This window comes from Lissotriton vulgaris, chromosome 9 (genome assembly GCF_964263255.1).
Source record: "Lissotriton vulgaris chromosome 9, aLisVul1.2, whole genome shotgun sequence".
NCBI classification, from domain to species: domain Eukaryota; kingdom Metazoa; phylum Chordata; class Amphibia; order Caudata; family Salamandridae; genus Lissotriton; species Lissotriton vulgaris.
Genome location: NC_141697.1, coordinates 643163901 through 643186286, shown reverse-complemented (window position 1 = coordinate 643186286; position 22386 = coordinate 643163901). Strand labels below are relative to the sequence as shown.

At 47.7% G+C, this 22386-nt stretch overlaps 1 protein-coding gene across 9 annotated transcripts in view; it reads left to right on the top strand.

The window, feature by feature from the left end:
- Positions 1-22386, top strand: part of KAT5 (lysine acetyltransferase 5) — a 537900-nt gene that overhangs the window by 12619 nt on the left and 502895 nt on the right. For all 9 annotated transcript variants that reach the window (XM_086938323.1, XM_086938322.1, XM_086938317.1 and 6 more), the window contains exon 2: positions 1754-1820. In XM_086938323.1, coding sequence (XP_086794449.1) covers positions 1754-1820 — 67 coding nt within the window. The remainder of the gene's footprint in view (positions 1-1753; positions 1821-22386) is intronic.

Sequence of the window (22386 nt, the reverse complement as noted above, 5' to 3'; positions counted from 1 at the left end):
CTAATTTTCTTTTCTGTGTAACCTTAACCTGGAACATCCGACAACAAAAAATCCAGAAACGCGTAAAATGTCATACCACTCCTCTGATAAAATATATATAGTGGATGCCAGGTGCTGCATGTTCAGGAGGGGCAGCGAGGTGGATAACAATAGGCAATATCAGGGTAGCGCATGTTGGGCCCTTAACCCCTTCAGGGCGTCGGACGGCCGGGAGCTGTCTGACTCACCAGTGCTCATGTGCGTCGGACGGCCTCTGGGTGTCCGACCACGTGGCACACGGAATCACTCCTGTGCGGGCACCAGAGGGAATCCCTTTTCGCCCCCCGCAGCCTCAGGCTTTAATAGGAGTCACAATTATGGGCTTATACAAGGAATTTCTAGTATGGCTATAATACTCCAATTTGAATCCTGTTTGATGTCTGATGTTGCATGGAAATACGAGAGGTTGGTTCTATACAGAAAACTGCGCACTTTCTTTCTAAGATTAGAATCCACTATGTGTGTTTTGTTCCTGTTACATAGACGTATTAAGCTTTGTAGCAGTACTTCCAACGTGCATGCATTTTGGCTTCAAGTGCATTTGCTCCCCTGTTAGTTGTTAGTCCAAACTGTATTCATCTTAGTGCGTGTCAAACACCAAACATTCTTTTGAAGGTTTCTCAGTAGCCAGTGCTCTGTGCATTAGCCCAACATGACAATGGGGGAAATACCAGCTCAAGAATAGCTTTTCAACATTACCCAGTGTTGGGGAGTGCATGAGAAGTTATGTTGTGTGTGAGGTGTTCCTTGAATATGTGGGCCCTCACTGATCCAAATTGAAGCTGCATAGGTGAACATTTAATGTGTTCCAAGTCCTTGGTACGTAGAAAAAAAAAACTCGTCCTCCTTGCACTTCTTTGTATCTAGTCTCTCAATGCCAAAAATATCAGTATTGTGTTTGCTATCCGGGGTCATTAACTTTTCTGTCAGATGAGATCGCATGTCAGGAGCCTCTGCCTGTCATCATGAACCTTTTGGATAAAAGCACTTTCAATACTGCTCTGTTGTGCTTTGTGTAATTCCCTACAGCACTTGAATAAAGGCAATAATACATTAATTATATGAATACATAATGATGGGGTAACCCATCTTAAAGTTGGTGTAAATGAGTGAGCATTTGGATTCCTCGCAGCATGGCTAAGGCACAGTCATACAAGCTTAGAATTTTAGATCGAGAGGTGGCATTCTGAACTCTTTTTCAATGCTGCCGATTTGGGTGTCTTCGCTATAGGCGTACATAATATTGCCCACATCCAGGCAAGACGTTACCGGTGCCTGCGGTACTGTTCTGAAGTAGTTTTTTTACATATAAGACTTAATTCGGCATGAAAGTGAGAGCTGATGCTATCCTGTGTGTGCCTTCTTGTCAAAACGGAGGCAGCTATCAATGTGGAAGCCACGTGATTTGGTTTTGCTGAATAATTGAGGTGTGAGCCTCAAATACTTGCTAAAAATGAATGTACTGTATTTTTGTATTTCTGATTTCAAATTGAGTCTATCTATGATATACAATAATTTACCAAGACTGGCACAAGCACCATTAAGTAACACCTAACTACCAGTATTACTTAAAAAAAATAGCAGAACGATTATGAAGTAAAAGCATTACAAGTACATGATGGAAGTAAAATGCATAGATGTCACATGAAGTTGAGCAGGAGATAGCTTTTACCAAATATCTCACCTCCCATACTTTACTCTCTCCCATATGCAGGCTGAGGTGATCGAAGGATGCCGGTTGCCTGTGCTCCGCCGGAATCAGGACAACGAGGATGAATGGCGTAAGTCATTTAACAGTGGTAGGGAGGGTTGGTGTGACTTGGTATTCTGACATGAGTGTCCATGAGTGCAGATGTTTGGGTGGGTATATATCAAGGGGAAGTATGGTGTCATGATCAGTGAGTACAGGAAGTAGACAAACAGTGAAAGGCACCAACTAGTAATAGGGGTGTTTGTCATTGAAACAGGCAGAAGCTTGTGATCTTCCATATCTGTTCCGCTTGTCATTACCTGGCAGTCTTTAAAAAATATATCTTCTTGACTAAGCGGTAATATAGAATCCCCGATGTTGAGGAGGGCTGCCATGCCAAATTAAAAGAGTTTTGCAAAGTTCTTTGGCTTATCAGCATTTTTTGGTATGTCAGAATCAAACCCTCAAAGCTGTGTTCTTTTTGTTTCTGAAATGCAAAAGTCTATGGCCCTGATGTGCAAGGAGTCTTTTTCCTGGAGGGTAGGGTTGGTCTTCATTTTTCAATGCTTTGATACCGCCAAACCTTTGGTGATTGGGCTGCCAGGAAGAAGTTTCTGAAGCCGGATCCATCTGAGGCTGTGGCATTGGAAACTAAGCTGTTCTCTTATCTCTCAAGACGGGAGGGACCATTTTGTTTAGCAAGGGTGAATTGCCTGTTTGACAGTTCTCTTTTCCTGCTGAACTCTACATACCCTCCTAACTTCTCTCTTGCAACTTCATGGATGTGGGTGTTTGTGTTTTTGCAGCATCATAGTAGCCCTCTTTGTTAATCCTTCTTGATCCATTTCAGTGAGAGATTGTGCACTATTGAACTTGTCATTTAGTGGTTTGCAAGAGTCTTGAACCTTGCTAGCCGAAAGCTTGAGTTGAGAATAAATGCGAGGGTAGAATGAACAGAGGTACTTAATTTCAAATAATTTTCAAAATGAGCATGTCAGTGTCATTTAGTTGTATCTAAATAAGTGGTCCTAAATCTATGGTCTCTGACAAATGTGAATTCATGAATCGGCTTTCATTGAGCAGGACAAGGCAAACTTGTCTTGTCACCATACGCAGCTGGATGCACTCCAATATTCTATATTGTGTGTGTTTTATACTGTTTTACATAGCTTGTCAGTTTAGAAACACCAAGCATTTCAATCTTTAAGGTTTGATTTCATTGGCTCCACTTATTTTCGCCTTGAGATCAAAAATATACTGCTGCCTCGGAAAATAATTTTAGGACCCGTGTTGCCATTGGAGAATAAAGTATCATTGCCATGGAAAAGATAAAACATTTATTTTTGCTTTGCGAGGGAAGGAAACCTTTGTATGCATTGAAATCCCCCCCCCCCCCTAAAAACACTTTCTGCTAGGGAAACTGCCAGTTACTGGAACCAACTTAGAAAATGCCTCCTTCTCCCCCTTCAAATCTCCCCTGCAGTAGCCATAGGCGCCAGGTTCCTACATTTCCAGGTGCCTACCAATACTACCTCACCGCCAAGTTAGAGATTCCACTGCAGCTCTGACATGGCTAACACTCCCCGCCCTAACTGTACATGTCACAGCATCTCTAACACCCCCATTGCTTTATTTATACCTCTTATCAGATAAATTCTGACTCTGAAATGGTTGAACCATTAGCGTACATTTTTAGAATGCTATTAATACATTATTCACCCCCTCCCACCTTTAAACAATGTCATTATTAATTTTAGGAGCACCATAGTACAGTTTGTAAACGGAAATGTTTCGATGCAATCACAGTACAATAATAAAAGAGAAGAAAAAACCCAAAAATTATTCAGTTCACATAACATAAGATAATTTTCAGTTGTAATCTTTATTACTTCAGTAAAACGAATATTTCCCTTACTGATGAACACATCTGTTCAGCCCTTTGTGTCTGCTTCAAGGTCTCTTCCTGGACTGGAGACCAGGGGGAGCACAGCGACCACCAGCATTCCTTGTGGCGCGCAGCCGCCCTCGTCACCGCGCCAGGAGGCGCTAGGAAACCGGCCGCGGGGTCCTGAAAAATCCAGGCCAAGGGCGGGCCAGTCTGCGCTCCAAACAATGTCTTGGTCTTACAGGTCGATGCCTTGGGTAAAGAGTTAAGTGTCAAGCCAAGCCCCAGCTAGCAAGAGGGTTGTCATGGTAAACGGACACATTTCTTTTTTAATCCAAGGTTTTTAATTCCATGCATTCAAGTCCCATTATTCATTTTTAGGTCGAGTCTAGCACATTGTGCATGCGCTGCTCTATGGGAGGCTTCTTGTGAGGTCGAGCCTAGCACATCGTGCATGCGCTGCTCTATGGGAGGCTTCTTGTGAGCACTCCAAACTTCTCCGAATGAGTTTGGTGACTCCCACAAATTCTATTGGCCTTTGCATGTGGCTTTTAACAATGAAAGCACGCAAATGGCCAAAGGTGGGTGCATGTCCCACCTTTTCTCTAAAGGTTCCCTCCCACGGCGTTTGGGTCTCGGGAGTGAGCAGCGGCACGCATTGTGCCAGCTGCATTCCTCCCTTATCGTGACTCATGTTACTAATTACATAAAGAACAATTGATGGACAGAATGCAGAAAAATGTCATGCTTTCACCCCAGTACAGAGATCTGGGCCTAAATCCATTGTTTTTTTGCTCACCATGCCATTCCAGTTTGGACCCAGCCATATGCAAATCAGTCTTGACCCTGCATGGGAACAGTCCAGCCGAACTTCCAGGCCAGGTCCTTCCTGGACTGGAAATGAGCATCCTAGGACCGGTTTCGGGCTTTCAGCCCTCATCAGCCAGGATAGCTTGACTCCAGTGGCATGGAGAGCATGGGACTCACGTCTGAGCATACCCGCCCCACAAGGGGTGACCTAAACAAAAAGAACAATTGATGGACAGAATGCAGAGCAATGTCAAACATTCACCCCAGTACAAAGATCTGGGCCAAATCCATCGTTTTTTTGCTCACCATGCCATTCCAGTTTGGACCCAGCCATATGCAAACCAGTATTGACCCTCTGCCCAATGCGAACAGTCCAGCCCGAACTGCCAGGCCAGGTTCTCCCTGGACTGGAAACAAGCATCCTAGGACCGGTTTTGGGCTTTCAGCCTTCATCAGCCAGGATAGCTTAATTCCAGTGGCATGGAGAGCACGGGACTCACGTTTGAGCATACCCGTCCCACTCAGGGTGCCAGGGGCATGGACTCAACAATACTGGGGGGAAGTTTGGGAATCTCATTTCTCAAACATATTTAACCCAAATGGTATTTCACCCCAGGAGTTAAGAGAAGTGGCGCCAATAGATCCAATTTTGGCTCACCAACTTAGCTCTTCCCTTAAAGTGATTGAGGTTGAGGACGCCCTGGCGAAGGGCATCTGCCTGAAAGCCCCAGGCCCGGAAGGGGTTCCTTTAGACCTCTTTAAAAGCAAACCCCAGCTTTGGGCGCCCTTGTTGACAAGTGTCTCAGAGCAGCGATGACTGGCCCCATCCCAACATCCTGGAAGGAGGCCATAGTGGTACTAGTATACAACAAGCATTGGCATAGCCAATAGATCTCGCCTTTGGTACCTTATAAGTGTTTAGTTATCCAGCACAATATTCTTGGTGCAACAACATCAAGTGTTAAATGGTTAAACACTTATAAGGTCCCTAAGGCTAGACTTATTGGCTATGCCAATGCTTGTTTCAGGTGCTCCGGCTAGTTCTCAACCAAGTCTTAAATTTGTGTCATAGTAAAGATTTTTGGGGGCCCCATGATAGAAATATTTGTAGCATCATTTGGAATGACTTTGAACTTTACTACCGATTTTATACTAATTCAAGCCTATTATGCCAAACAATATTGACAGGTTACGATAGGGAAATAGAAGCAAGAGAAAAGGTTCACTTTTCGAGCGCCCCGTTGAAAAATCGAGACCCTGCATAATTGTCTTCTTGCTCCAAGTCTGAGTTAAATGAATGACAAAGAGAAAAACTATAGGTATTTCAAAAAAGCATGCGTCATGAATGAAAGATTTCTGGAAATTAGAACACAATTAGCTAACACGCACTTTATCGTCTTTCCTTTTTCCGTCTGACGGAACAGATGCTGCGTCACACGGCTGGCAAACACTCGGAGCATACAAGTGTTTACAGACGTAACATTTTTTTGAAAAATATTTTTATTGCGAAATTATAAGAAGGCACAGGTTCACATGGTCATCCAAACCACTTATACGCATAAATCAATAACATGCAGTTCCCAGGACAATACACAGCCATATTTGGCCCACATCCCGGAGGCTGGGCGGCGTAGAATCAGAGCATGTAAAAAGGAAAAGTTCAGCTGTGCTTGAAGGATATGGAACTATCTTTGTATTCGCAAATTTTTCGTTTTTCTGTTTTTATTCTGTTTAACATTTAACAAGAAACATACTTCCCAAGCATGGCATCATTAGTATAGAATTTAACGAATCAAGTTATCTATGTGAGGCCCAGCAAAGGCACAGCCATTATAATACAGTAAGGACCTGTAGAGATCACAGCAATTTACAATTATGCGTACCAAGGAATATTAGCCTGCCTGCGTAGGGGTTCTACACCGGATCCAAACCCTCCAATTCGGCTCCCTCCCCAGCACTCTCAGACTCAGACTCAGCCGGGGTGAATAATTCAGCGCTGGTGGCATCTGAATCATCATCTGCCAACCCCTCCATGCACAACATCCTCCAAGCAAGTAGATCATCTTGTAGCTTCCCATCTCTGCGAGTGCGCTGCATGTGCGTCTCTTCAGCTAGGGCCCATTCTCTAGCATCCCTTAGCCAGAGGGAAATCTCGGGAGCCCTCTGACCCATCCAGGTGATAGCCACGCGCCTCCTTGCCAAGACTAGCAGTAGTTGTAAGAATTTATAAGACAGCTTCTTCTTTCTAGGTTTGGGCACTAGAGCCAGGAGACAATGGAGCGGGTCTAGCACAATTCGGATTTTTGTGGTCCACTACTTCTCTCCAGATGGTATGAACCAGAGGACATTCCCACGCTAGGTGGAGAAAACCCGCTTTCTGTGCCCCACACCTACGACAATTGTGTCGTCTATCAGCTGATATGCGATTCAGAGAGACTGGGGTCATATAAGTACGGTGGACAAAGTTGAAATGTATAAGTTTAAAACGTGACCTTACGGGTCAAGAGCCCGATTCTTTTACGTTATTCAGGTTCCAGCTCCACCCCCAGATCTGCCTCCCAGGCCGCCCAAGCCGGTGCAATCGGTGGGGTCGAGTCCCGACGCATGGCCGAGTAGAGTAGGGAAATCAGCCGTTTACCTCTCCCACAGGATAGAATAATGTCGAGAGTATAGGTGAGCGGAGGCACTTCCGGGTATTGGGGGGTATTGTTCCGGCTATGTCCTGGAGGCTTCTGTAGTGGAGGTATTGTCCCCTACTTAGCTCAAAAGACTCTGTGGCACGTTCAAAGGACACAAAAGAGTCGTCCGGGTAGAGGTCTGCTAGGGTCTCACATCCGCCACAGCGCCACTCTCCGTAGGACATGTTCTCCTCCAACCGGAGCACCGGGGCCAAGATCCACACCGGAAGCTCCCTATAAAACGGGGCCCTCCTTAGCACCTTCTCGACAAATCGCTGCCAGATTTCTGCCGTGTGACGCACCACATATGGTAGAGTATCGGCGCTACGACCCTGCATCAAGGCCTCCCTCAGAGTCTTTTCACTCGCTGTACCTGCCAGCAGTGCCAGTTCCTAGTTCTCCTCATCGGCGAACCACTTTGCGGCTGGGAGAAGCTGCGCTGCATAATAATACAAGTCAATTCTCGGGGCCTCTAGGCCTCCCTCTTCCCAACATCGTGTTACTGTGCATAAAGCTACTCTACTGCGCCCGCCCGCCCAAAGTAGGGAGGTAAGGAGCGAGTCAAGTGTGCGGAATATTCGGGGGGGGCAATGGACATAGTGCATTCTGCAATACGTATAAAATCCTGGGGAGCATCACCATTTTGGCGATCGCCAAGCGCCCCATAAGGGAGAGAGGGAGTGTGTTCCAAAAGGTGACAGATTTGTGGAGAGCTTGGAGTACTCTGCCGACGTTATAAGTCAGCAGGGTCTCATCAGATGCGGCCACCTGTATGCCAAGGTAGCGGAACGCTTCCCGCTCACAACGTAGACCCAAAGACAGTATATCTACGCCTTAGTCCGGGGTACAACCCTTCAATGGGAAGACCAGGGATTTATTGAGATTAATACGCAACCCAGAGGCTGCACCAAAGCGGTCAAAGGTCCGCATCAAGACGGGGAGGGCCTCGGAGGGGGAAGTTAGATAGAATAGTGCGTCGTCAGCGTAGAGCGAGACCACATTAACAGTGTCACCCACCGTGATTCCCCATTGCTGTAGCTCAGCACGGGCGGAGACGGCAAGGGGTTCAATCGCGAGAGCGAACAGAAGAGGGGAGAGAGGGCAACCCTGACGGGTGCCTCTCTCCAATGGCCATTCCTCCGATCGGGCCGATCCCAGCCGAACCCTGGCACGGGGCGCTCCATAGAGCACCCGGATCCAACTGTGAAATCTAGGCCCGAACCCAGTCTTCTGGAGCACCTCCATCAGATACCCCCAATGTACCGTATCAAAGGCTTTAGCCAATTCAATTGACACCAGCACATGAGGACCCTCTCTTCCACGTACCTCACGTAGGACATGATTCAGGCGGCGCAGATTCATCGCCGTGTTACGACCCGGAATAAATCCGCATTGGTCCGAGTGGATCAATCGAGTCATGTGCGGGGCGAGGTGAGTGGCCAACAGCTTAGTACGGATTTTTGCGTCTGTATTAATCAAGGTGATAGGGCGGAACGCCGCGGGATCACAACTGCGCCCGGTTTCAAAATCATGCAAACTTCCCCTTGATTCATGGTGGGTGGAAGAATGCCAGTATTCAGAGTTTCATTGTAAACTTGCAACAGGAGGGGAGCCAGAATGTCCCCGAAAGAGTGATAAAATTCGGCTGGGAGTCCGTCCCCGCCAGGGGTTTTAGCTCGAGGGAGGGCGGCCAGCGCCGCGCTGATCTCACCCAGTGTCAGCTTAGTCTCGAGTTCCTTTACTGCCGCCTCTGGCAGGGTTTGGAGGTCCAAGTCTCGCAGATACAAACGATAGGAGTCCTCCGTAACCAGTGGGTCAGCCTCATACACAGCCTGCAGATGGGACTGGAAGACCTCAAGGATATCTGACTCTGAGTGGACCATAACACCACTCGAGTTTCGTAGAGCAACTATCCTTTCAGGTGCGAACTCACGGCGAAGGATCCAGGCCAATAAGCGGCCAGATTTGTCGCCTTCGCGGGGGAGATGTTGCCTGTACTGGCCCAATGTAAATTTGTCAAGGCAGGTGAGGATGTCATGTATCGACACCTGAGCTGCCTTCTCCGTCTGCTGGTCTAACTCGTCAGGATCGGGTCGGGACTGGGTGCGTTGAAGCACAACCTCTACATCGTGTAGTTCAGACAACAACTGTTTTCGGACCCCATAGGTGAGGCCCATACAGGCTCCACGCACCAGCGCCTTCAAGGCTTCTCATTTAGTAGAGTAGGGCAGACCATCGCGCCCCCCCCCCAGTTTAGTTCTACGTAGTTCGATAGAGTCGTCGCCACATGGTCCCTACCCACCTGATCTTGAAGAATGTCAGTGGGCATTCGCCAGGTGCGGGGACGGGCAGCTCGATCAGCCCACTGCGCCATGAACGTCACTGGGGCGTGGTCCGACAGGTATCGGGCCTGATGTGTAACCGTCAAGGTGAGAGACGGGGTGAGATTAGCCGCAAGAATGCGGTCCAATCTGCTATGGGTGCCATGTGTCGGAGTGTAACACTTGTAGAGCTTCTGAGCGGGATGACAAGTTCGCCACACGTCTAGCGCCCCCAGATTGGGCATCACTTCCCGAAGACGCGCCGTCATACGGGGCTTAGTGCCCGACCGGGGCGGATGGCGGTCCAACACGGGGTGCAATACGCAGTTGAAGTCCCCAAACCAGAGGAGGGGTGCATCCAGATCTGAGGCTACAAGATCTTGGATTTGAGAGAAGAAGGTCGGATCATCGGTATTTGGTGCATAGGAGTTAAGGAGTAGCAATTCCTTGTCATCTAACCTTAGCCGCACTAGTAGATACCTGCCGTCAACGTCCGCCTCGATATACTGGACAGCGCAAGGAATCCCCGGGGCCACCCAAATGAGGACTCCTCTGGCATATGTGGAAAAGGAGGAGTGGAAGACCTGACCTCTCCATTTTTTGGACAGCCGCTGTGCGCCGTCTTCATCTAGATGGGTCTCCTGTAAACAGGCTACCGAAACCCCATGACGTTCAAGAAAGGAGAGGACTCTGTGTCTCTTGGTGCTAGTACCGAAACCACGCACATTCCAAGTTAAAAATTTAAAACCCCTGGTCGATGATTACGCCCATCTGGGCCACAGTATATGTACAATATGACCTGCCGCCACTTGGCCCCCACTCCAGTTAGACCGGAAGGGGTAGCCCTGTCATTGAGCCGCACATATGTCTGATTCAATATGCATACGATGCCAGCAATAACCTCTACATTAACCCTAGCCCACCCCCCAACAACCCTAGAACTCGGAACTTCTTCAAAAACAGGTTCCCCACCCCCTCCCACGAGCAAAGGGATCGCAACAAAGAGAAAGGCCTCCCCGCCCTTCCCCTGCCAGTGCCAGGACGTACACAGCCACCCCTTACAGCTCACTCAACACACACAACAAACCAAACCCACCCACCCTCCCCCCCAGCTCCTTGAGAGACCCAGTGGTCTTAAGACAGTTCTCGGGCATGTCTACTTATATCAGTTATTAGCACGGGCAACATATTACTAAGGAAGAAAAAAAAAAAAGAATTGGCCCCTCATCCCGTACCTCAGTCCATTGGGGCGCAAGCCCTCTGCTTCCGATAGGTATCCAGAACCCTTAGTATCAATGAAAAGCAGTGGTGGACCAACAGAGTTTCAATGTGAGGCCCCCCCAAATTGGAGGACAACAGATCGCACAGCAGTATGTAACTCAGGTCAAAAGTTTACTCCAACCTTGGTTCAGAGAGGGCAGTCTCCGGGGTCACCGGGGCTGTAGAGTCTATATCCAGCGGTGTTTCCTGTAAGGTGTCTGGGACCAACACCTCACCAGGGACGGAGGCCCCAGGAGTCCTTGGCCCTGCCCTCAACGGCGATGTTCTCACATGGAGAGCGCCATCGGCTCCCACCGTAACTCGAGTCTCAGGAGAACCACGGGATCCAGATCGGCGCCGTTCTCTACCTCGACGCTTCCTCTGGGGTCTGGTTCCCCAGGTCTCACGAAGGCCACCACGCTCACCTGGGGGCAGGTCATCCCCCCTAATCTCAAGCCACTCCCACACCTCCGCCGGGGACTCGAAGAAGTGTGCACGGCCCTGGGAGAGCACCTTAAGCTTGGCTGGATATAAAAGCTGGAGTACTGGAGTTTCATTTCACCGAGCTTTTGTTTAACTCCCAGGTAGGATTTTCTTTGTTCCTGCACCTGTTGGGTGTAGTCAGGGTAGATGGACACGCGGCTGTTCTCAATTGTTAGGGACTCCGTTTCCTTTGCAGCTCTCAGAATACAGTCACGATCCTTATAGTTCAGGATCTTTGCGATTAGGGCCCTAGGAGGCTCGCCTGGGCGCGCAGGGGGCACAAGGGCTCTATGTGCTCGCTCCACGATAAAGACACTGGAGAGACCAGTCGGGCACAGGTGAGTGCGGATCCAGGTTTCCAGGAAGCGTTCAGCATTTCCCTCCTCCAATCGTTCCGGTACTCCCAGGACTCTGATGTTGCTTCGACGGGCCCTACCCTTCGCGTCCTCGGCTCGCCTCTCCAATGCACGGGTAGTAGATGTAAGTTGCGCAACAGATTTTTGCAGAGAGGCCACCTCACCTTGCAATTGGGTAATATTGCCCTCTGCGTCCGAAACCTTGTCTGCCACCTTGCGGAGATCGGTTCGGAGTAGATTCACATCTATAGAGACAGTCTCTATCTGCATCTCCAGGGCAGAGTGGGATCCCTGAATATCCTTCAAGATCTCTGCTCTAGACGACTCCGCCGGTCCATCTCCCCCGTCCTCCGGACCCGTCTGATGTGTGATCCTCTGCGAGGGCAGACGTGGAGTAGTATATTGTACAATGGTGTTAGGTTGGGAGGATTTTGAGGATCTATCTTTGCGAGTCGCCATCGTGAAAGGCAGATGGTGCGCCTATCCAGTACGTTCCAGAGAGTTCTCCCTAGGCCCCGCCGGTCAGAGAAGGAATGCAAGAGTGGGCCCAGGTCGGGAACAGCAGGGACGATGAGGTCGCGCCAGGCAGCATCAGGCAATCGCAGTGTGGGCAGTGTCCAAGCCAGGCGGGGTGACCCAGTAGCAAGAATAGAGTGGAGGAAGCGAGCTCCTGTCCCCCTTTCAGTGAAGGAATGCTTGTGGGGGTCAGAGTCCGGTACTTGCAGTGGTACTGAGGAGATAGACGGCCGGCAGGTCAGCCAAGGCACTTCACGGCACTCTCCTCACCTCCAGTCGGTAGCAGCACGACTCCCAAGGCTCCAGGAGCGTCCCCCCAGAGGAGCACACAGTTGCAGCCCAAGTTGAGGCAGAAATCTCCCCCGCTACGTGTTCCCACAGCGCAATGAAGGAAGCGCTTCGGTACTCAGGCAAGATGGCGGATGAGTGGGGAAGGGGCGCTAGCGTGGTCGCCTCACCTGTGGCGCCGCGTCCTGTGTCTCCTCCAGGTTATCAAAGCACTGCTAACTCCCGGTGGGGGGTGCAATGCAGACCCCAGTTCGGGGGGGGGCGCAGGTCTGCAGCCTCCGCAGTTCGCGGCCAACGAAGTAGGCCAGGCCGGCCGCCCGATAGCACTGAGTTCACCCCACTCGATTTTCGCCTCAAACAGGGGCCAGGGCAACAGCACTTTCGTTGCTTCACAGGCCCCCGAGGTCCCAGGGGCCAGCCAATTGATCTCTAGCGGCAATGGCGCCCGGTCGGGAGCTCCGCATCAGGAGCGCAGCCCGGGAAGGGCGGGCGCCGTGATCTCCTAACGCCGGTTGGCGTATATCACCGGGGTCCCCCGCTGGCCGTCAATCGCCTCCAAATGCTCACCGGCCGTAGATTGTAGCACGCTGGGGTCCGCCCAGGACTCACCCGGCCCAAGGACTGCAGTTCGTCTCGTCTGAGCGGGCCACTCGCACCTTGGCACCGCACCACAAGCCCAGACCGCGGCGTCGCGTAGATCAGCCTGGAGCTCCGATCGCCGACAGTGCCGCCGTCTCTGCTTACGGCGGTTCCACGAATCGCTTCTTCAGCGCGGGGGTTTCATTCGAGTCAGGAAGGGTTCCAGCTCGTTTTCCAAATGATTTAACAGCCCAGGCAGGATCTTATTGTAGGATTTACGGGTCCTCGGGACGGAGCTGGTGGAGCTCACGTCCTGTCGGCCATGTTGCTTGGCCACGCCCCCCTACAGACTTAACATTAACGTTATCTGTAGGGAAGTATGCAAATGCTGCACATACCTATAATACATATACCTCAAGGCACACTAAAACTAGATGACCTGGGTACTGAAATATTAATTATATCAGGGGTGTATGCATCGTTAGTAATTGTATAGTCTGGTTTCTTGAAATGCTTCTTTTGCCTGGACGTGTACCAAAACACAGCCATAATGTTTTGTTTTGGTGGTCGGGGGAGGAGAGGGAGGGAGGTCCGCGGGCACCCATACCATTAATGCAAATCACACTTTAGCTGCTGCACTAATCGTGTTTCCTGAACTTACTTCACCTAAGTAAAAAGCGTATTATATATGTAATGCGTGAAGCCGAATATAACTCGAAAAACCCAAAAGTGTGAGTGTGGCTGCCTGGCCTTGCACATGAACAGCGCTGCCAACCCAGAGCTCACGAAAACAATAACATAATTCACGTTCGTAAGTAATATTTCACTCTAATAAAGTACTTAAACTGTAACCATTGGTGGTGGCAGAGAAAGCAGCTTGGGTCTGGAAGTAATGTGACCTTGATCTCAACTGCTGCGTGCCCTTTCGTGTAGCTCCTATGCAAATTAGGCAGAGTCTAAAGCGAAACTTCTCTCTGCGGATAAACTGTCTATGTTACGGGGAAAGAGAAAGATCAAAGTAGAGAGGGAAAGCAAGTAAAAGAGTAATAAAGAAGTGGAAAAGAAAGTGGAAGCAGGGAAGAAAAGATGGAGTGAACGAAGGACAGAAAGAGAAAGGAAGGGAAGACAGAAAGTAAGAAAGAAAGTGGGACAAAAGAAATGAAGTATGAGGAGACTAAAAGAAAAAGCATTGGCCGCGCGGCCGTGAAAGTGACGCAGCCGTGAAAGTGATCGCGATCGCGCGCTGTAAGGGTGCCCGCGAGCGATGCGCTTAATGAGCCATGACGAGAGAGGAAAGCCAGATGGTGCCTGTGCGCGTAACCGCAAGCTTTAGGCCACAAGCAAAAGCGGGTGGTCGGATTTTAAAAGCCCACTTACTAAATGTCTCACCAGAGAAGCGCATGCGTTGGCTCAGGCGAGACCTAAAAAGGGCAATTAGAACGGCCCTGCCTGCTACAGGCCTATTTCCTTAATTGATGCCACCATAAAGGTGTTGGAGAGGGTTGTTCTTGCGTACCTCGAGACCTGGGCAGGTAATTCTGGGATTATATCCCCAACGCAATATGGTTTTAGGAGGGGGATGGGGACAGATGAACAGTGTCTTAATTTTTCCTTGATTATGGAAAAGTACATGAAGGGCAGGAAGGGTTCTATCCACCTGGTATTCATGTTCTTATCCATCGCTTTTGATACGGTAAAGCGAGAGAAATTGTGGGCTCAGATAGAGAAAATGGGTATTGAACAGACCCCCCAGGATACAGCGGCATGGATTAGCAAATTTAGCGGCACAAAAATTGAAATTTTGCGGCAATTTTGCGGCATTTTATTTGGCCATTTTTCCTACAACAACAAACACAGATATCTTCGTTTTTTGAGTTATTTAACAACATGAAGCTATGTATATTAGTTTAATTTACAATGTAGACACTTTGTTTGGCTTCAAGGCTACATATAGGACATAAACATGTTAATGAATAAATTCCCCAAAAGCAATGCCCCCCAGGGCCCGCCACACACCGGGCAAGCAGCAAGCAGGCCTACCAAGAAACATTTGTAAAAAAAAATATGGCAGCTGGGGCCTGCCGCGTGCCCAGTGTAAGGCGGGCCCCAAAACAGCGCCCCCAGGGCCCGCGCACACTGGGCACGTGGCCGGCACCAAACACAGAAGCAGCAGCTTTCCTGGGCAGCCGAAGATCCGCAATCCAACGATGCTCCACTCCAGCCAGGTGAGTCCCCTCAGCCTCAGAATGTAAAAAAGAACAGCACAGCAGGGCGGTGAGGAGTGTAAATAAACACCACCTCACCTGCCTGCTGTGAGGACCCCACTTCTGTTGGCCCCGTAGCGAGAATGTATTCAGGGTAGCCTCATTTTGTGTGTGCATAGCCGGCTCACTCTGAACACCCCATAGCCTCTAGTTCCCTCCCCTAGAAAGATCTAGGGTTTTGTGAGTAGATTTAATGTAAATAGAACTACAGTTGTCATCTTGGATATGACATCTTTCATACATTATGGTGCGGTTTTCCGTTCTAACACCAAGCAAAATACATGATGCAACTTAAGGCCCTCTCTGCTAATTACTGCACCACTATCAGCGACAACACAAATGCTACCTGCATCCTAGAGGGCAGGAGGAATATGTGGGTGGCGGCAGCCTAAGACTAACTACTTTGCCTCTTGCTTGCCCCTCTTAGATACAGACTCCTAGTAATTGGGCAGAATGCAGTCACTCACAATGCCACACACCACTAGCAGCAATAAATATCCTTATTTCAAAAAAATACAGAATCAGCTCTGAATTTTTAGACTACACTTTTCAGTCCAGCTACCCCGGCCCCAGATCCACAGATGAGTTAGCACAGTAGTAAAGCAAATATATTGACACTGTATAGGTGAAGTGCAAAATCAAAAAGTAGGCCAAAATAAGAAAAAATATGTTTTTCTTATTCAAACTCTAATGGTGTGCACAGATATGAGTGCAACACTGAAAATGGGTGAGCCATTCCTAAGGAGACTAAAAAGGCTAAGAGAAGAGATACCTTTGGGTGTATTTAGGGTTTGAAAATGCGACTGATTAATCCTCCCTTGCCACTCCAACGCTTGCTTCTGAGAGAGTTGAACAATAACTAGTAGTTAAACTCAATGCAACATTTTCTTATTTCCTTCCCATTTTGTAATCATGGGCAATAGTTGCGTTAGGTTATTTCCTATGTATCATCCTGCTCCAGTCATGTTAGGTCACTTCCTGTGATGTCATCCCAGGGACAAAAGGCATTAAAGTTCACTCCCTGTGCCTCAGTGAAACTATGCCTGTGTTTTCTTGATTCCGCTGTGAATGTTTGCAGCTTGCTTGTGAGCACAGCACTTGTGGAGGTCAGAGGCATGTTTTCATTGTGCGTGGTCCTACACGACAACAAGCGCAAGAGGGGCAATGTTCACCTGGCTAGGACTGTTTATGTTGATCACAGTATCATCTTATACCAGGGTTCTATGTCCTCATGAGAAGAATAAAAGCTGTATATTTTCAAGTTATTGTTGGAAAGTTGCATATCTACACTGTATTATAAAACACCTCATGGTCATGTTTTTTTCAAAATTAACATTTACTCTATTCGGTTGCAAGCTCCAAAATTAATAGATAAATAAAAAAGCTTCCAATATGTTAAGTGATGGAAATAACATCCTTGCCATTAAAGAACTATTTCCATTGACACCTCCTGCTTTGCAACTATTTTCAACTGCAGGCCCAAAAATCGCGGAATTTCTAACCACTTGGCTAGTCTTCCATATAACCTTTTAACTTTGGAAGGAGTGAGAACATTAAAGGGTGGACCCTCGGCTTCCGAAAATTGCAATCATGCACTAGAAAGGGGTAACTCTATATGACGCTTGAATGTTAGATGTATCTCGAGTGAGGGGGCGGATATCACCCAGGTAAATTAGTGCCCCCACCACATTGGCTGGGATCTGTATCTTATTTCCATGTATGGATCTATCTGCATAGGGTCCTATGATGAAGCAAGCCACAGACGGTACCTGTGAATGAGGACCCTATAATATATATATTTCTATATATAATATATGGAATTATCAGCAGATAGTTCAATACATATCTGGAAATAAGATACAGATCCCAGCAAATGTGGTGCGGGCACTAATTTACCTGGGTGCTATCCACCCACTTGCTTGGGATACATCTAACATTCACGCATCATATAGGGTTACCCTTCTCTAGTGTATGGTAGTCTTCCATATGCCCAACCCCCTTTATTCAATGTTGTCACTTGAACATAATCAAATCTGTTCTATTGCCTCAGAAAAAGACCACGTGGCATTAATGATGGACAATCTTACAACCAAACCCTTTCAAGAGGATTGCACCTGATAGCAAAATCATAATCATAAAATGTGCTCTGCAGCAACGTAAAATATATCTTTTAAATAGGTCTTCGTGCTATAATAACAGGATGTATGATATGATCTAGCTGTAGCACACAAAATCAGTGTTCCTCGAGTCTCATTTAGCCATTCATGCTCATCTGCCTAAGCTGAGGGTGTCCTTCAGATGATGCAGCATGCCAGTGCATGTCGGGTTTTCAGTATACCAACATGAAATACATCTGCATACAATAAATCTAAATTGTACCCTTAAATATAGCAAGTGATTACCCTAACATTCTACAATTAATTTGGCGGTCCCGACCTAATCCTTCTGCCCTAATGCATGAGAAATGCAAAAAAAAATGATTGATGAAATGCTTCAGTTAATCTCAGACATTGGTAACTACATGGGACCACATCCCAGTCCATCTTCTTTTTGTCTGTCATGCTACATCTGACAGGAACCAGCCGCATCCATATTTCGCTGGCACTTTTGTAAAAATCGCGGCATTTTTACAAAGTACCGATTTCGCGGCAAACCGCGAAATTCTGGAGGGTCTGATTGAAGAAGCTCTTTAACTCCCTCCTGCTCCTGCCTAGGTTGCATGCGTCCACCAGTGTTACCATACGAAGCTTTCCCCAAACTATTATGCTGGACGGATAAACTCGTTGTCTGTCCATGCGACAACTTATCTGCACAGAGCACGGTGCACTTTATGCTGTTTTGCACACTCTTTAAAGAGCCAAGGGCATGATTCCTAAACCCAATCTTGAGAGAAATCTGCCCTTCTACTTACCAGGAAGGTTTTCATTTTTTACACTCCTTGTCCACCGTTTCTATTTGCACTGCTGTATCTAAATATATTAGAATTGCATTGACAATAAGAAAACGTTATGAACTGTAATGGATAAATCGATGTTTTAATTGGTTTTAAACTTTTATTAAGTATTGATATGATATATATGGTGGCAGGAGGAACTAAAGCCTGTAGTGTAGAACTGTGAGCATGCAGAAGCTAGACATTTAGGGCCCGATGTAGGTAATTCCTATTTACCTACTCTTAAATACCGAATCATACCGATTCGGTATTTAAGAGTAGGTAAATAGGAAGGGGGCAGATGTAGTTAATTCTTATTTTAGAATTACCGAATCTGTAAGATTCGGTATTTACCGATTCGGTAAATACAGAATCGGTATTTCCTATTGATTCCTATGGGCCTTGCAGCCCATAGGAATCAATGGGAAATACCGATTCTGTATTTACAGAATCGGTAAATACCGAATCCTGCAAGGGTGCAGGGGGTGTCACTTTGACACCCTCTAGCACCCCAAGTACAGGCTTGTGTGCAATGTGGCACACATACATGCCCTAAGGGCATGTCTGTGTGTCACATTGCAAAGGTGTGCATGCACAGATGTGCATGCACACCTGAATTCGGTATTTTACCACACAATAGGATTGTGTGGTAAAATACCGACTCTTAAGGGCCTGTGGCACTGTAAACTGTGCCACCTACATTTGTAATTACAGAATCGGTATATTTACCGATTCGGTAATTTACTGAATCGGTAATTTTACTGAATCAGTAAATATACCGATTATGTATTTTTCAGCCCCCTACATCTGAAAACCCTAATACCGGTCGGAAACGTCTGAAATAAGGGCTCCTACATCTGGCCCTTAGTTTTTAAGAAAATGTTATCAAATATTTTGGCTCTGGGCTTTTAGTGATCTTAGTCATTTTATTATACAAATTGGATATGAATTTCTTTTACAGCTCTATGTATGTATGTACAACTTTTATGGTCCGTATGAACCGAATAAAGTTATTCTGAATGACTGACTATTTCAACATATCCTGCATTTTCTTTAACCAGAACACAGTTTGCTTTGTTTTATTATTGCACAGACTCTTAATGATGATCTCATATTTGGCCTAATTTTATTTATTTGAAGTCTGACAAAAAGAAACGATTATCCTAACCTGTGTTTGGAACTGGTACTTGCAGAGATAGTGAGGCATGCTTGTACATTATAGCTCATATTACTACCAGCAGTTCTACACTGTAGCATTTCTCAATTTCAAAGCTGCATAATTACAGAGCACAGTTATCGTCTGAGAAAACAAGACACTTTTATTTTCTAATTATATGCCTAAACAATACTCCAAAAACTGGCTATTGAAATACTCCTTTCCATGTCACCTTCTCTGTCTTTAAACTGCTGTAGTTTCTTCCAGCGTACACACGAGTACTCCCACCCACTGATCTAGTGGTAAATACAAAGCAAATCTGTTACACACACTTCCCCGAATTAAATGGAGGAAGGCCATGTCTCCTCCCGAGCCTAATTCATAATTGTTATTCAACTGAAATTAGTGGCCTGTGTAGGAAAGTGCCCCTTTTTGCATGGTTTCCCCCACATTTTGCCTAATGTTGATGTACTTTGACTGAATGTGCCCTAGGTTCCTGCCAACCAGGTACCCAGGGCCTATGTTCTTTCCCTAAACTATACTGTTGCAAAACCCAATTGGCAACTAACTCCCTGGCCACATGTAAGTCCCTTGTAAAGGGTACTATAGGTACCAAGGGCACTGTGACCAAGGAGGCCTCTCGGGGCTGGAGCACTTATTGTGCCACCCTTAGAGACCCTGTTTCTCCACGTATACACTGCCATTGCAGGCTGTGTGTTTTTGTGCAGAACAAGGTGAAGTCTACATGGCACACTTCCCTGTGTGCCATGCCTAAAATCCACTGCCCTGGCATAGGTAAGCCACCCCTCTAGCTGGGTGCACTATACCAGTGGTGAGGGTACATGTGCATGAGCCCTTTACCCCTACAGTGTCTAAGTCAATTCTTGGACATTGTAAGTGCAGTAATGCCATGAAGAGTATCTGGTATGGGAGTTTGTCATTACGAGTTCAACAGCACCATAATGGCTTTACTGAATACTGGGAAGTTTGTTATCAAACTTCTCAGCACATTAAACTCACGCTGATGCCAGTGTGGGATTTAGTGAAAAATGAGGGCACCTTAAAGATGCTCCCTGAAAAACGACCTAACTCTGATGTCCTGGCTGAGTGACTGCTCGCCAACTGACACCACTAGACAGGTTTCTGGAACCCTGGCCCGAGAGCCTTCTGCTCCTGAAACAAAGCACATCCTCGGTCGAAGTGTCAAGCCTCCTCCTCCAAGATGGGCAGGGTCCACAAAGGGAATGCTACAAAGGCTTGCCGCCTTTGTGAGCTACCACAGCCATTTGCTGCTTCCAGCAACTGGCCCCCACCAGTTCTAACCCCCACTTTGGATGGGAGAATCAGCGGGAAAACTAAGTTAGGAGGAGAGGTGTGTCCCCCTTTGCCCATCCCACCCCTTAGGTGGGGGAGGCGAGGTGAAGCACAGATCTCAGTCCCCGCCATCTTGAAGATGGGGGACCCAGTCAACCGGCCTGTACCTACCTGTAACGCATGTGTGTGTGTGTGTGTGTGTGTATATATATATATATATATATATATATATATATATATATATATATACACACGCACACACACACACATATGCTTTTACAGCCCGAAACGCGTCATCCTGTGAAACTTGATGATAAGAAAATAAATCGTAAGACATCTTGCCAACCTGTGTGGTCTGTGCTCCTTCTTAGCTGGCTAAATGTAGCTGGAGGTGGTGTGGAGAGTTTTTTTTTTTCTGGATATATTTTTTAGTTTTCAAAACCTTTATTGACAAGTTCAATACAGACAGAATACAGTTTGCATCAAATCAGATCGACATACACAGTAGATTTGGAGTCGAATATCATAAATGGAAAGACATTCCCAACATGCAAGAGACAGATTCCGTGAGGCACTGCTGTGACATCAAAATTAACATGTTTCTCCCCTCCCTAGAGGAGGTGGGAGCTCAGCTGCAGTGATGGTGGCAAGTGCAGCGAACAGGGAAGGCAGAGGGATAGAGGGAGGCAGTTACTGGCCAGCACCGGCGGCAACTGCGGGTGGAGTGCCGGCGGGGAGCGTGGGAGAGGCAGCACGGCTCAAAGGAATTCGTGAATGAAGATATGACACTAAAGGTCCCCATATGTCAATTGGGCGAGACCTTGCAGGAAGTAAGTCCCTGAATTCCGAAAGCAAAGTCTGGCATCTCGAGGCGTCTTTGAGCCAATGAGCAAATTGGAGAGCCGGTATGCGACCCCAGCACATGGCCACCCTACGTCTAGCCAAAACAAGCAGCATTGCAATCAGGCGGCGAGAAGCATCTGGGCAGAATTTTACAAAACCTAGCAGACACACCGGTGGGTCGGGCTGCACCGGCGCGGAGGTAATCTCAGAGATAGCGACGCATACCGCCTGCCAAAAATCTGACACCTTGGGGCACAGCCATGCTAGATGAGCAAAGTCCGCAGCAGGGGCAGCGCAACGCATGCAACTATCGCTAGGTATGAGTCCTAGTTTGTGAAGCTGGACAGGAGTGCGATACAGCCTATGGAAATACTTGAAATGACTAGACGGTAGTTGGGTGACAGTTTCTTAGTCTGATTGCAGCAGTAGAGCCAGTTAGCCTGAGCGATGTCCATGCCAAGTCCGCGCCCCACGCGCCCGATCAGTGGAGATGGAAGTGGACGAAAACGTGAGGGCATTAGTGACTATTTTGTGAGGAGTCGGGATGTGTATATGGAATCGAGGGCAGGCATCGTGGGCGGAGGCTGGGGGAACGTAGGATTGTAACTCCCGACATATAGCAGGAAGGGAATAGAACGTGTCACCGGGATATAGATCTGCCAATGTCGACAGGCCCAAGCGTGATGCATGTCTGCACATGCCGGATGGGTGGAGAGGGGGAATAGCAGGATGCCACAAAATCGGCATGGCATTAGCAGATAGCATCGGGAAATTGGAAAGTCGGTGCAGTCCGGACCAGGCCCGGCGCAATGTCTCAACCGTGTCCGGCTCCGCACGCCAGCGACTCGTCGGGGCAAATAGGGCCATGGCCAGGGGATGCAATGTCAGTCTCCACATCCACGTGTGGTTGATAAGGAGAGGGGTGGATCCAAAAATGCAGAAAGCAGGCCTGAAAGTGAGGATATCATACGC